The 14,928-nt window shown below is 36.5% G+C and overlaps 1 protein-coding gene across 1 annotated transcript in view; it reads left to right on the top strand.

Annotated features, from left to right (window-relative positions):
• The window catches only part of CFAP47 (cilia and flagella associated protein 47), a gene marked incomplete at both ends in the record, with an annotated part of 308,599 nt that overhangs the window by 143,548 nt on the left and 150,123 nt on the right, over positions 1-14,928 (top strand). Inside the window, 3 exons of the mRNA XM_084279564.1 lie at positions 5,542-5,738; positions 10,290-10,433; positions 11,513-11,686. Of these exons, the coding sequence (XP_084135690.1) occupies positions 5,542-5,738; positions 10,290-10,433; positions 11,513-11,686 (515 nt within the window). The remainder of the gene's footprint in view (positions 1-5,541; positions 5,739-10,289; positions 10,434-11,512; positions 11,687-14,928) is intronic.

The following is a 14,928-nucleotide window of genomic DNA, read 5'->3' on the forward strand; positions in this document are numbered from 1 at the left end:
GATTCAGAAGATTCACTGAAACCTGGACTCTGCCAAGATAGATGAACACATGGATAGACAGCAAAGGCTTCAAGCTGTCTTGCTTCAAGCTTACTTGAAAAATGAAGCCTTTAGAGGTTGGGATGCTCATTTATGATTTAGGTTTCCATCAGTGAACTGTGACATATGCTTGCTTGACTGTCAGTGTCAAGGCTGATCTTTGTCTTGAGGCCATTGCATTTGTGAGGCTTAAAAGATACAGCTTCTTTAAAGCCAGTCATTGATCTGATGTTGGCCATGATTGCTTCTTATCATCATTGGATCTGGAAGACATTTAATTTCTTTTGTTGTATTTATTTTATTAATGTATTATTATGTGCATGTTTTGGCTTGTACATACTGTGACTGGAAGAATGTTGTGCTGTGCTAGTGTCTCTCCCTGTCTTCCTTTTAAAGGTGAAGAAGCACAAAACTTTGAATAGAGAGGATTTTACGGCTCAAAGTTGTAATTTGATAAGCATCCACCTGCCTTCACATATTCTTTGCTCCTTTAGGATAAAAACAATAATTTAAAATTTAGTTTCATTTGCTGTTATTTTATGAAGATACTCATTCAGTATCACTGAATTTTTAGTGAATTATGTCTATAGTCATGATAAGCATTATTCTTTACAGTTTTGTCTAAAGATTTCCTGCTGTTCAGTATTAATTTATGGAACTGTATCTGTATAGAAGAACATACTCTTCCTGCAAGTAAGGAGCATGTTTTACAAGTCAGAACAATTATAGTATCTGTGTTGATAATAGAGCTTATAAGCAGTTTATCTGCTCTATATTTGCTGCTTCTGTCTAGCAGCACACCACCAATTAGGATGGGGAAAGAAGGAAATGGCTATGGATTTTTGGGTAAAACTGTGAAAACCAAACAAAAAAATCCATCCTGTCTGTCTTTTCAGCAGTTAATGAAAGATCAGCTTTAACTAAGTTTTAACTCAGCAAAACAGCTTGCTTTGCAACTGGGTTTATTTGAAAAACATGGTATTTATACAAAATAATTTTATGTATCAAAGATGACATAGCATAGGTTGAAAGGGGAGGAAGGGAGGAAGGGCTTTGTTTTGCAATGTGTGCTCAAAGAATTTTGAGAAATCTGCAGAGCAGCAGAGTACTCAGTGCACAGCGTGAGCAGAAGATTTTGGGGTTATTTCCCACTCTGTTTTTCTGACTTCAGCTCCCTCTTGTTCTTTTATTAAGGATTTTTTTTTTTAAATTTTGAAAAATAGGAATCCTTGAATGCATAATTAGAAAAATACAGTTTAGGTATTAAAAAGTGCTATTATCTTTTTATGAAAGGGAAAGTATTACTAAGCATCATATCCAGGTCTGATTTCCGTACTTCAGAGGGAGGTTACAAATGAGGAAGGGTTCGGAATAGTGCTATCATAATTACTTCAAGGTCTTGAAAGCTGGAGTAGCTTGATCTCTCAGTGGTCTCTGAGGGAGAGAGGTCCTGTTTAAGTTACCTCTAAGTACTTAAAAAGCGAGAATGTGTCTGACTGTGAAGGAGCTCTATGCAGAAAGCATAGCGCTTTCTATATAACAGAGTTTTGTAGCTAAACAATTTATGATACCTGTAAAATTATGTGTGAGGTATATTAAATACTGACACAAACTGAAGAGAATAAATCTTTCCACCACTTAGTCCTGTAAAAAAGAAAGAATAAAATACTTAAAAGCAACAAATGCACAAAGATAAATAGTACTATACCATTCTAGCCAACAAGGGGCAAGAAATGAAGACTGAAAAATTAAAAAATGTACATGATCATATAATACAATAACTGTATATCAAGACATACTTGTTTAGGTGCATATCCATCTGAAAATAAACCTTTTTTCCTTAGAGAATTCTAGATTGTAAAAGGAAACAAATGTATATTGTCATGTACTATTGAAATTTCTAGCTAGCTCTCGTACCTTTTTTTTGGCATTAAGCCTTCATTACTAGTTTTGCAATAAGATTACTATTTTGACATAAATAGTATAAAGACTTGGTATTTGATTGTCTCCATGTAATACTTCCTTATGCATTCAGTGCATTCTTTTTTATTAGTTCTGAGCTCTCTTCTCTGGAGGAAATCTTTCTTAATCTTCCTTATCTTCCACTTTTTTGCTTATTTTTTAATGATCTTGTCTACTTTCTTCTTTCAGTCATGAAGAATCACTTTTGATACTTGTGATATTTGTAAATTTTTGGTATATGATTTAAAGAGGTTTTAGCTCTGTCTTTTTTGTCATTTTCGATAAAGAGACATTGAATTATTACTCTGCCGTATTTTTCTCAGGGCAATACTGTATGACTTGGCTAATCCTTTTCACCAGGGCCTATGCTTTGAATAACTTTTAAAAGCACCTTAGTTTTACTACAGTTCTAAAGTTGCGTTAAGCAAACTTTTTACTTGGCAGCATTCCAACTGCTTCTTGGCGTATTGGCTGTGTTACTGGACTGTTTTTTAAGCTTTTATGAGTATTCATCAGAAATAGTGTTTATTAAGCAACCGGCGCCCCCAAGAAACACTTTTTCCTTCTTTACTGTAGTGCAACACAACTCTTCACTGGCTACTGAATGTGATACATGAAGCTGGCTGCTGAGTATTCATGGCAAGACACTGAAAAAAATTCTCTTCCATTTTTTCTTCCCTGCTTCCCCACCCCCCCGAGTAGATCTTTCTTTTCTGATTGGTCAAGTGTATTTAACTGTTTGCTTACATATGTAATGATAGGTTTTATCAAAGTGGAAAAAAGAACCCAAAACCAGTTACTAATATTTTTTTCAGAAACTCTTCTACAAATCTGTTTTATTCAGATAATGTAAAAGGAAATGGGCAAATAAACATACACAGTCATCACAAAAATTTCAAAACACATCGGCACTCATTAAGGGATATAAAAGGGTGGTTGCTTTTTCCAGACTATCGAGTAATGTTCTAACTCAGATGAGCTCATCTGAAGACCTGATATATAAACAGAAGTCAGAAGAATCTGGATTCCTCAGTATGGTTGCTTATTTAACCCTCTAGAAGTCCATACCTGTAAATTGAGTCCTCAGGTTAATTTTACCAGTTATTTGTGAAATGTGCACAGTTCAGAGGCTGAGATAATTTCACTGTGAAATTTTGCTTTGAGTTTCAAAATAGAACCATCATTGCTAAACTAAAGTTTATATGATGTGTGGTATATAGAATCTTTGCTGCATATCTTATGAAACTGAGAAAGAAAAAACATACTAAGCTGAGAAATTTTTAAACTCAGGTTACTTTATGGTATTTAACATTAACATTAAAAAAATTTTGCTGAAAAAATCCCCCTACAAAACCTTCATAAGCAAGTGAGTTCTGTAATCGTTTGATTTGGAGAGCCTGTCTCACTTCAGAAGCCATGCCTTCTTGCAGAAAATACTTATGTTAAATAAACATCAGCAATTGACTTGCTTTCCTTTTCATTGATTGTAATTGATTTCAATTATTCAACTGACCTATTCTTCCATCTATTGTTTTAATGTGTAAGAAACAGAGGTTTCTAATAAAAGTGATGCCAAACTAAATATTATAAATATTGACTGGGATGGGTAGGAAGACTTCTTTTTCTTCCTTTAATGTTTGTGGCATTTCTGTTTGAAATTACGTATTTCAAAGATGGATCTGACTAAGTGAAAGCTAACTCAGTAATTACAATTTCCATTAAATTCAAGAAAGTAAAACTCATGCTGAAATATTTTGGAGCTTCCAGCACACCCTGTATTATCTTTCTTCCAATATGTGTTGCAAGCATCTACTTTATCTTGAAATGCAACTATTTAAGCTGTGTACCTTAAATTTTAAGTAAATATTATGTTTCCATATCCTAAAATAATTCTTAACAAAGAAAATTAGGGACTGTATTAATGAAGAATGGAAATGACAGTTTCATTCCTTGCATAACAGACTAACTCAGATCAGTTTTGTGGAAAATAGCCCATGGGGATAGTAACTTAGTGACAAAATACGAAAAAAAAAAAGAAGTAATAATTCAAAAATTACCAGGCCATTAATCTTGTCTTTAAAAGAGAACAAACTAATTTATTTCAGAGAGGGTTAAACCTGAGGTGCAATTTATAATCTTTTTGATAGCATAGTAATGTTGAAACATTAATAATGTCATTCTGTGTGATTCATCTCTTGAACTTGAGCTGTTTCTGTGAAAAAACTGAAGTAGAGATGACATAAGGCAATGAGAAGGCTTCAATTTGCTGTTCATTTGCAGAGACGTGAGAACTGAATACACGAGGAGCGCCACTTTATGAAACAGAACGAGCAGCATCACAAATGAAGATTGATTGCACTTTCAAAATTCAGTAGTTGTAATGGAAAATATTGGAATAGTTTGAGTCCAGTTATCTTATATATCATCAGAAGATAAGTCAAATTAAGGAACGAGGAGGGGAAATTCCACAAGAATTTGTCAGATGTTCCCCTTCTGGGAGAAGCCATTTGTTTGGCGTTTTATCTTTGAGGCTCTGTTGTGTCTAATCTAACATGGTCTCTGACCTTTCTCATTATCTTTTCCAACTTTAGGCACTGCTATCTAGACTTGGAACACAGTGAAAAGAAAGCCTCTTTTATCTGTAGAACTGCAGTGAAGCTTTTCTGGCTGTAGTCTTCCTGTAGTTTTTCAAGTTTCTTAGAGACTCATGAGAGAGTTAGGTGGAGGAACTCTTTTTATGGCCAGTCACTGCAGTTCCTCATATGCCTTCCCATTTCCTTTGCAAAGTGTCCTGCAGAGGCTAGTGAAGGGATTAAAATATTGTGAAAGAGTCTGTTCCTTTCTGTAAGCAAGAGCAGAGGAGGAAGTTGTGGCAGAAGAATTGTTAGACCTGGCTATGTTCAAGGATGGACAGCATTTTTACTGATTCTTCCTTACACTAGAGATTATTGTGGGGAACTTTTCTTATGTCCTGTGGATTGGGAAAATGGGACTTTTCATGATTCTGTTTCAACTTGGACACCCCTAGCATTTCTGGAAAATCAGACTTTCAGTCCAAAATTGGGCATAGGAAAAGTCTAACGAGTAGCTCTCATGAGAACTGCTAAACTTAACAGAATTCCAGTCATTGTTTGGACCATTACTAGCCAAATACACTGTGTTATCTCTGATGTCTTCCATGGTAATCTCTGACAAAAGTATAGTAAATATTACACGTTTTCGATATTTGCAGAAATTCATATACACAAATTATTTTCTACTAGATTTAATGAGTCTTTTAAAACACTTCTCTCTGTGCTACTAAAACCAATAGAAAACATTGTTTAGATGCTTAAATATACCTTTAGTTCAGGAAAATCCAACTTTTTCTATGCTAATAGGATAATAATTCTAAAATTCTATTGTTTGTCATAAATCATTGCATCTACTCCTCGGTACACTCGCCAATAGTTTATTGGCACTCTCTCCAGATTCTGTTAATGAATTCCATGTTTCTGAAGATCTTTTCAACATTGTAATTTTTTGGTTTTGTTTTTTTAGATGAAAGTGATGCTGTTGAGCTTCCTATAAAATTCATTCCTCATCATGCCGGTTGCTACCACTGTCAGATTCTTCTGAAGTCCTCCTCTGATGTTCGTGTCTATGAGATCGTATGTGTAGTGAATACAGACCGTGCTGAAGCAGAGCTTGAATTTGTAACTCCAGCTTACCAGGCAGTGATTCAAGATATTCCAATAGTAAGTTCATTTTACTATTAGTAACTCACCTAAGATTCAGGAATTTTAAAAATTGGACAGTAGATGAATACTGGTAAAATTTAGAGATGTAAAATACACAAATGCATGTAAATGCTGACTTAAGTATTACTCAAAGTCCATACTGGACATAATATAATGCTTGTTTGGAAAAATAGTTTCTGGCAGTTCTTAAAGTAAATGAGTATTTTGATGGGCTTATTTCTAATGTTTCACTTCTGACAACTGTCAATCTGTTGTTTAACAGTGTTATCGCACTGAAAATGAAACAATGAGGTTTTTAATTTAAGGAATAAATGTATTGTTTCTGAAAAAAAAGGACAGATGGTGATGGAGTAAAAGAGAAGAGCTAGATTGCATACAATTAAAAAAAAATAGCAAGCATAGGCAGTATATCACCTATAGTTTTGTTATGTAAATTTTGAGTATGAAACCCTAGACACATGAGCAGTAAGACCAGGGAGTGACTATGGAGTGTAGGTTGGAATACCATCTCCCTTAGAAAATTATTGCCCAAAATTTAGAGAAGTTTTCTGATGTTTTAAAAGGAAAAAAAAAGAGAGATAAATGATAGTGAAGGAGCTTAAGCTGTGAGAGAAAGAGTAGAGATTCTTTAAGAGATAAAAATGGTAAAATATTTTCTGAGATTTGAACTATGGTTTGGTCTATGTACTTGATATAACCTTTTGATATTAGAGTCATGAAAGAATACTAGTGAGTTAATTTATAGAAAAAATATTCTGAGATTTTTATAGGCAAAAGAGCATGGGCAGATTCAAAGAAGGAAGCTTTATGTCTGGGGAAAGATCATACTGCGGATGTTCCGTGAATTACTGAAAGTAGACAAGAAATTTGTTCATTAAGAAAGACAAAAAAAGAAAAGAAAATAATATTTGTGTGGTGTATTTTACTAAATTTTAAGAAATGAATATGTTATTTATCAAACATTGATTTATTGAACGTTACATTGCCTGAAAATCAGATGTTAAATAATGCAGAAAAGTAAGGGGTTTTCCTGCCTCCTTTAAACAGAGTTTTTAAACAGATTGCCTATATTATTTTGATTATTTTTTTTTCTACTTCTAAGTGTTCCTAATTATATGCTTTTAAGTTTCAGGCAGGAGTCAGGCTTTTTCACTTTTAAGTCCTGCTTGTTTTATTAGCAACGAAATAAAAAGTACCCCAGTTGGAGCATATACACTTTGCTTGTGCGTCCATGTGTGTGTTTGTGAGAGAGAGAATGTGTATCTCTGCTAGTCTGCCACTTTCTATGGAATGCATGCACATGGTCATAAAGTCTGCTCTGGATGTTATGCCCTAAAACTGAAATACCAAACATTGATGAAGAAAAAAAAAATAAAAACGTGGAGTTGGTCCAGTCTTTTTACATCTTAAGCTTAATTTTGTGATTACACATTAATTTTTTTTCAAGTTTCTGTCATGTTCAATTTAAGAAACGTGTGTTACTCTGGTAAGGAGATACTTTCTATGTTTATATACATTTTAGCTGCATCTATCAGAATTTTTTCCATAATTTTGTTAGTTATCACAGCTATATTTGTCATACAAATCATTGCACTTAAGAAACAAGAAAAAACTTTTTAACTGTGAGGGTGACAGTGCACTGTCACAGGCTGCCCAGAGAGGTTGTGGAGGCTCCTCTGGAGACATTCAAAACCCACCTGAACAAGTTCTTGTGTGACCTAATCCTGGTGATCCTGCTCTGGTGGGGAAGGTTTTTAACTCCCTTACCATTAATTGTGTTTCTCAGCAACTTAACAGGCTTCAAATAAGATGTTATTAAGCAGAAATCCTGTGAAAATTAGATGATTAAGTAATTAAAGCTGTTTGTTAACGTATAAGTTCAAGGGAGTAGAATTTAACAAATATTTTCATTTTCTAATCATAGAATCACAGAATCACAGAATCGTAGGGGTTGGAAGGGACCTCCAGAGATCATCGGGTCCAACCCCCCTGCCAAAGCAGCTCCCCAGCTCATATTGCACAGGGAGGCGTCCAGGCAGGTCTTGAATATCTCCAGAAAAGGAGACTCCACCACCCCCCTGGGCAGCCTGTCCCAGGGCTCTGTCACCCTCACTGTGAAAAAGTTCTTCCGCATGTTGGTGCGGAACTTCCTGTGCTCCAACTTGCAGCCATTGCCCCTTGTCCTGTCTCCACAGACAACTGAAAAGGGGCTGGCTGATTCCCCCTGCATCCCATGCTTAAGATATTTATAAACATTAATTAGGTCCCCTCTTAGTCTTCTCAAGACTGAACAGTCCCACCTCACTCAGCCTTTCCTCATAGGGGAGATGCTCCAGGCCCTTAATCATCTTTGTAGCCCTTTTCTGGACTCTCTCCAGGAGATCCCTGTTCTTTTTATCCCAGGGAGCCCAGAACTGGACACAATACTCCAGGTGGGGCCTGACCAGGGCAGAGGAGAGGGGGAGGATCATCTCCTTTGACCTGCTGGCCACACTCCTCCTGATGCACCCCAGGATCCCATTGGCTCTCTCAGCCACCAGGGCACACTGCTGTTCGTGGTTGACCTTAATATGTTTCTTTAGAAGATATTTTTAGACAAATTCATGCTGTGTTAGAAGGATTTGTTACAGAGGAACTTCAAAGTCACCAAGTTTGTCAGCTACATTTCAGCAGCTGACAAGTTTTTGTGTTCAAGATTAAGAAGAAATACTTACTGGTTTAAGAATGTAGACTTAGATTAAGTACAAGGAAGAAACTCTCTCTTGTGAGGATGGTGAGGCCCTGGCACAGGCTGCCCAGAGAAGCTGTGGCTGCCCCCTCCCTGCAGTATTTAAGGCCAGGTGGGATGGGGCTTTGGGCAACCTGGACTAGGGAATGGTGTTGCTGTGGTCTTTGAGGTACCTCCCAAACCAAATAGTTCTGTGATTCTGTAGTGTAATTGTCACTAGTGTGGATAAAGGAAGCATCTGATACCATTTGCACTAAAAATAATAGAAAATAAAATAACTTAAGCCCAGAGATTTTTACCACCCTCTTCTTTTCCTTACCAAAGAAAAATTATGATGATGTTTCCTCTACCCCACCTTTTAAAACAGTGGATTAGCATAGGGTGATGAACCTGCCAGTTTTTAAATTGGTCAAACTGGTTTTCAAAAGGGTGTTCCTGAAATTGTGGAGGAAAAAAGTATGAAAATAAAAATATTTTAAAGGCGTCTTTTTCTCCTTTCGTTTTGTCTTCAGCATGATGACACCAAGCAATTTTTTGTCTTTGTGTTTTCTACCAGAAATGATGTAACTGTTGTTATTCCAGAACTGGAGACTACAGTGATGAAAGTATTTTGAAAAACTGAGACACTATACAAATCTCAACTTTTCAAACAGGCTTCTGTGCTCAACTCCTAAAAATTTTATCTCTTAACAACTAAGACTTAAGCATTAGTCATACATGTTAATCAAACCTTAGATATATCATACTGCAGGTCTCATGCCATACCATGGGCTCAGCCCTGAGGACTGCAGGTGGTTGTTCTTAATTTCTGTGATTGATCTAGCTGAGCTTGAGACACTTTCAAAGAAGGAAATGAAGATTGAAGTATCTTCTCTATTTCCCCAAATCCATTATTTATCTCTGATATTCATATGCAGTTTTCAATGGATGAAGATCTTTATGGATCAAAGGATTACTTCCTCTTTTCATAAATCAGGTCAATCTTCTCTGTTTCAACAAGGCACATATTAGTTCTTGAGTGCCAGTTTATTTTCTTTTTCAGATGAATGTTAACTGTTTTGAAGACTGAATATTTGGTCATCTGGTTCCTTCAAATAGTAGGGGGCTGGATGGCATTATTTTAGTTTTACTATTTTTCTGAAGCCCAAAGCAAAATAACTCACTTTCTACCACAATCAAAGAGTCTTGTGATACAACTGGATGAAAGACAAACATGTTTCTTAAATAGGTTTTCATGCTACTTGGGACAGGCATTCGTTAAAATAGATTGGTAGCTTGAGAGGTGAGTTTCTGAGAAGGTAGGGCTGTGAATATAACTTTAGAGAAGGAGTCCTTAACTGGTAAGTAAAACTGATCCTGTAATACAGTCAGTAGCCAAATGAGGCAACATGCATTGGTACACACATCAACACTTCAGAGAGGTGCACTAAGATTTTCTACAGATGGAAAAACGACAGAACTTTGGCAAGCATTAAACAGCACCATAAAGATACTTCTCAATGTTTATAATGATACTTACAAATTCTGTCTTGACCATTAGCTATATCATGTACATATTCTTCTAATGAGTATTCCTGCTGAAAATATTGCCACTGATAATATTGTTACCAGGACCTCTGGCTGCCAGGACTAGGGGATTTATTATTAGCTTTATTAATTTTAAAGATACACTGTTTTATTTTTCCCAAAGGTGCTCTGAGCCAGTACTTTGGGAAAATGAGTACTGTGCTCTGATTTGGTGATAACTGCAAGTTAAAGCTGAAATGCATCTTAAGCCCTTTAAATGTCTAATCTAATTTACATTTTTACTTTTATTTCAGAGTAACATGTCCAGTCAGAACTGGAAACTTGAAGCAGTTTTGGAAGGACAGGGTTTTTATGGCCCTTCTCTAATAAATGTGTGTGTAGGTGAAACAGCACTCTATCCTCTCATGTTCAAGCCCATTGCTGAGTGTATGACAACGGTAAGAAAGGAATTAGTTTCAACATTTGAAAAGGATGCTTCTGTCAACAAAATTTACGTCTCTGTCAAAATAATGGAAGTGCTTAAGTGGTTACTAACATTAACAATCTGCTCAAGAGACAGAAATTACAAGATTGTCTACCAGCTGAAGTGAAAAAATGAAGGAATCAACTTAGCAAAGTTTAAGATTAGGCATGATAGATGTCCCCACCACTCTTTATTATCCCTTCCTTTATTTATTTGTTTCCAAACTCTCCATTTTAAAGAAATGGGTTTGATCATAAAAATGTATGTTGTGTTAATCTAAATTTAAATGTATACATTAAATACATTAAATTGTATTTAATTATCTAAATAATAGAGTAGAATCATTGAATATTTTTTACTGCATGCATACATCACAAACTAATTGATGTGATGGGTACTTCGCTTCATAAAATTATGTCTGTTACAAGTTAAGCCACTACTTAGGAGCTGCTTTTGCCCTCAGAGTAATCACTATTCTGAATGCTAAAATGAAGCTCCTTGCAAAGGCTATGACACCTTGAGCAAGAGGCAGTGTACGCATTTTTGCCTGTGTACTAGCCAAGAGATTTTGACTGCAGGTCACTATTTAACTGTGTGAATTGCTAAAGGAAAAAAAAATACATTTTTTTTTTCTGTGAAACATTAGCAATCCTTCTACATGCATGAACGATCAAATATAATGTAGTTTAAGCATCCAGTATTACAAAAATACTGAAAGCCAAAGGCCCTGACTCTTTTGACAACAAATAATTATGAAAAACATTTTAGTTGAAGAGCAGATAGAAGTGATTAAGCAAAGTTATATTTTGTATGAGGACTAAGGATGCATGTGAACATATTTACTTGAATATTTGCTTACCAGGCAGAAGCCAAGAGGTATAAAATTTATTAAGGCTTTGTACTGGTAAATTTCATGATTCAGGAAAATTCACTAAGAACACTTTCTTGTAAGCATACTTCGTTGCCTGGATTTAAGATTAATAGACTAAAGGAGTTTGAAAGGGGTCTTTTACAGTGCCAGACCTTTTTTTCTGTCTTCTTTCTTTGTCATAGGGAAGGTTTATTCTGCGAAATAGTACAGCGGGCACAGAAAACATCTTTAACCTTAAGGGAATAGAGAAGAAACCTCTGGCACAGGATCATATCGTGATAGATTGCGAAGTGAGAAAGGTCACTCAGAAAATTTTATGGGTGCCCAATTATACCAAGAGCAAGTTAACGTACAAGGTAAATTTTTGCAATAATATGATAACTATTTTTCTATCCAAGGGTCTATCAATTATGTATTACAATAATAAATATTACTGTAATTTCAAATAAACAAAATTAATGTATCCACGAGAAATTATATCTATCTATAGTTTATAATATGTTGATATGTTTACAGTCAGGAATTCTGTGAGATAGTGAATTGTTTTACTATATGTTCCATGGAAAAAATCTTTCTGTATTTTTTTGTAGTCTAGTTCCTAAGGGGACAGCACTTCTATAGTTGCACTTTGTTAATTTTCTGACCTTTCCTCCTATCTTTCTCCACTGCTTTGAAACCAGTGACAAGCTCCATCAGTTTTGAAATCAGAAAAGGGGCTTGAGATTTATGGAGTTCCTAAAATCTTCATAAAGCATTGGTATATTACAGAAAAAGGACAAAAATTATCCTACTAAGTGAAAGATTGCAGCATGAGCTCACTTATGTGTCTGTTCCTGATGGCCTGGCCAGTCAGTGCTTGCATTTTCTTGGAATGAATTACAGCAGTTAGTGTCTTTGGCCCAGCTGTTGTTTCAGGGATGTTAGAGGAAGTTGGGAATACTTTGTGTGTTTGCTGATAGAAAAGAAAATTTAAAGGAAATGACAAACTGTGATTGCTGAAGGGCAATGAGTCACTAGGGATGTGGAGTAGGAGGTGCTAAGGTGGTTGTGATTTCAGAGGAGAGACATAAGATATAAATTCTTAGAAAATACAGTTTTGTTAGCTTCCCTGCTCAAAAAACCCCTTGTTACTATTAAATATAATCCTTAGTATTTCACACTGTTTTAGTTAAATGTATTCTATAACTGTTTTTATACAAAGATGCACAAGTCCATGGAACCTGATGAGGTGCATCCATGTGTCCTGAAGGAACTGGTGGATGAAGTGGCCAAGCCACTCTCCATTGTATTTGAAAGGTCCTGGCAGGTTGGCAAAGTCCCCACTGACTGGAAAAAGGGAAACATAACCCCCGTTTTTAAAAAGGGAACTACAGACCGATCAGTCTCATGTCTGTGCCCAGTAAGATCATGGAACAGATCCTCCTGGGGACTATGCTCAGCCACATGGAGAATAAGGAGGTGATTGGTGACAGCCAACAAGGCTTCACTAGGGACAAATCGTGGCTGACAAATCTGGTGGCCTTTTATGGTGGAGTAACAGAGATGGTGGACAAGGGAAGGATGACAGACATCATCTTTCTGGACTTGTGCAAGGCCTTTGACATTGTCCAGCATGACACCCTTGTCTCTAAATTGGAGACACATGGATTTGACAGATGGACCACTCAGTGGGTAAGGAACTGGCTGGATGGCTGCACTCAGAGTTGTGGTCAATAGTTCAGTGTCTAAGTGGAGGTCTGTGATGAGGTGTCAGTACTGGGACCGGCACTGTTCAGTAAGTATCTTTGTGGGTGACATGGACAGTAGGACTGAGTGCACTCTCAGCAAGTTTGCTGACAACACCAAGCTATGTGGGGAGGTGGGAAGGGATGCCATCCAGAGGGACCTTGACAGGCAGGAGAGATGGGCCCATGTGAACTGCATGAAACTCAACAACGCCAAGTGCAAGGTCGTGCATGTGGGTTGGTGCAGTCCCAAGCACAACCCACAGGCTGGGCAGAGAATGGATTGAGAGCTACTTACTCTGAGGAGAAGGACTCTAGGGGTGATTTCACCTTTCTTATACATGTGTAGGACCCCATGTCATATGCCAGCAGAGACAGAATGAACATTTGAGCAAAAAAAATTGCTTCTGCTTTTCTTCTCGGCTGCAGAGATGGTTCATGAACAAGTACATCTTGGACCTTGCTCAACAAAAATCTGTCTTTGTGTCTCTATTGTGGCATTTAAATCCAGCATATATCTAGATACTGTGGCTGCGCACAGATAGAAGGCTTTAAATATTGACAGCCTATTTAAATATATATTTTTGAACTGAGGGGTCTGGGTGTCATATTTTTTGGTTGTTTTCCTCTCAGGGGAGGAGGAGAGAAAGGGAAAATATAGATTCTAGAAGATAAAATCTGACTAGTTACCTAGTGTGGACTTGTGAAATGAGTGATCTTTTGTTCTCAGCCTTGGTACCAGTAGCACCAAATGCTGCTTTACTCAAAATGACAGGTATTGGTAGACAATATTTAACAAGAGTGATCATGTACGTACCAGCAGCACTCTTCTATTGGTTTGATGGAAATTCATGTTAGTGTCAAAATCCTTCCTATATCCTTGCTAGTCTGCAATTTTTCAGTATTGCAGGAGGACTTAATTTTAATAAACTTAGTACATCATAAAAAGGTCCAGTTTCATGTTCCTGTTGTTGACTCATTATTAAATCCCTCAGACAAAGTAGAAAATGTATTTTTGGGCCATCGCTAGCTTTGACATTTTTCATTTCAACAATCTTAGCTTTTTAGATGTGAATGCTTTTACATTTCTAAATGTAATTTTATCTCTGGAAGAAGTGAATGTTTTTGAAAGTTGACAACAGAACAATTTCCTCTGCTTAACCATGTTGTGTGAACTCAACATATTTTGTGCCAATGAAAGTGAAAGACACTGAAATATCAGTCTTCAAAATTAATGTGTTCAAATTATTCCTTGGATGTCTTTTTCAGAAACATTAAATGGATTTATGATAGCTGGGACTATTCCAGGGTGAGCTGGGTCCTGTTGAACTTTGACCTTCTTGAGGGTGTTTTCTGGGTACCAGAAGCTGCTTTTTTCACTGTTTTTTTTTTTTTTTTCTTTGGCTCGATTGGTTTTGTGGTGGTTTGTTTTGTTGGGTTTGTTGTTTGGTTTTTGTCTTTGTGAAGTACCACTTGACAGCCTAAGCATGTGTGCTCTTTCAGCTCTGGGACTTTATTTTACCCAGAAGCTGTTGCATTACAGTTGTTGGAGCAAGGTGGGCATTGCTGGAATTGGAATTGTTGGCAAAGGCACGATTACAAAACCTACCAGTGTCTGGAAACTGCCCTCAGTAAGGCAAACGCTATTGGTTACTTCCAGCACTCTCCAGCAGGTGTCACGTCGTGTCTTGTGCTATTGTCCTGAGTGACGAGCATTTGCTCACTTTTAACTCCAAGAGGGTTAGTCTGTGAATTAGGATTTAATCAGTAAATCCAAAATATGATCATCATTATCTGTAGTTATTAGGAGAAAGGGAAAAACCTCCTCTAAGAGGGAACTATAACCTACAACCTTTTTTGAAATGCTAAATAAA

Source organism: Gallinula chloropus, assembly GCF_964237585.1.
Source record: "Gallinula chloropus genome assembly, chromosome: 1".
NCBI lineage: Eukaryota > Metazoa > Chordata > Aves > Gruiformes > Rallidae > Gallinula > Gallinula chloropus.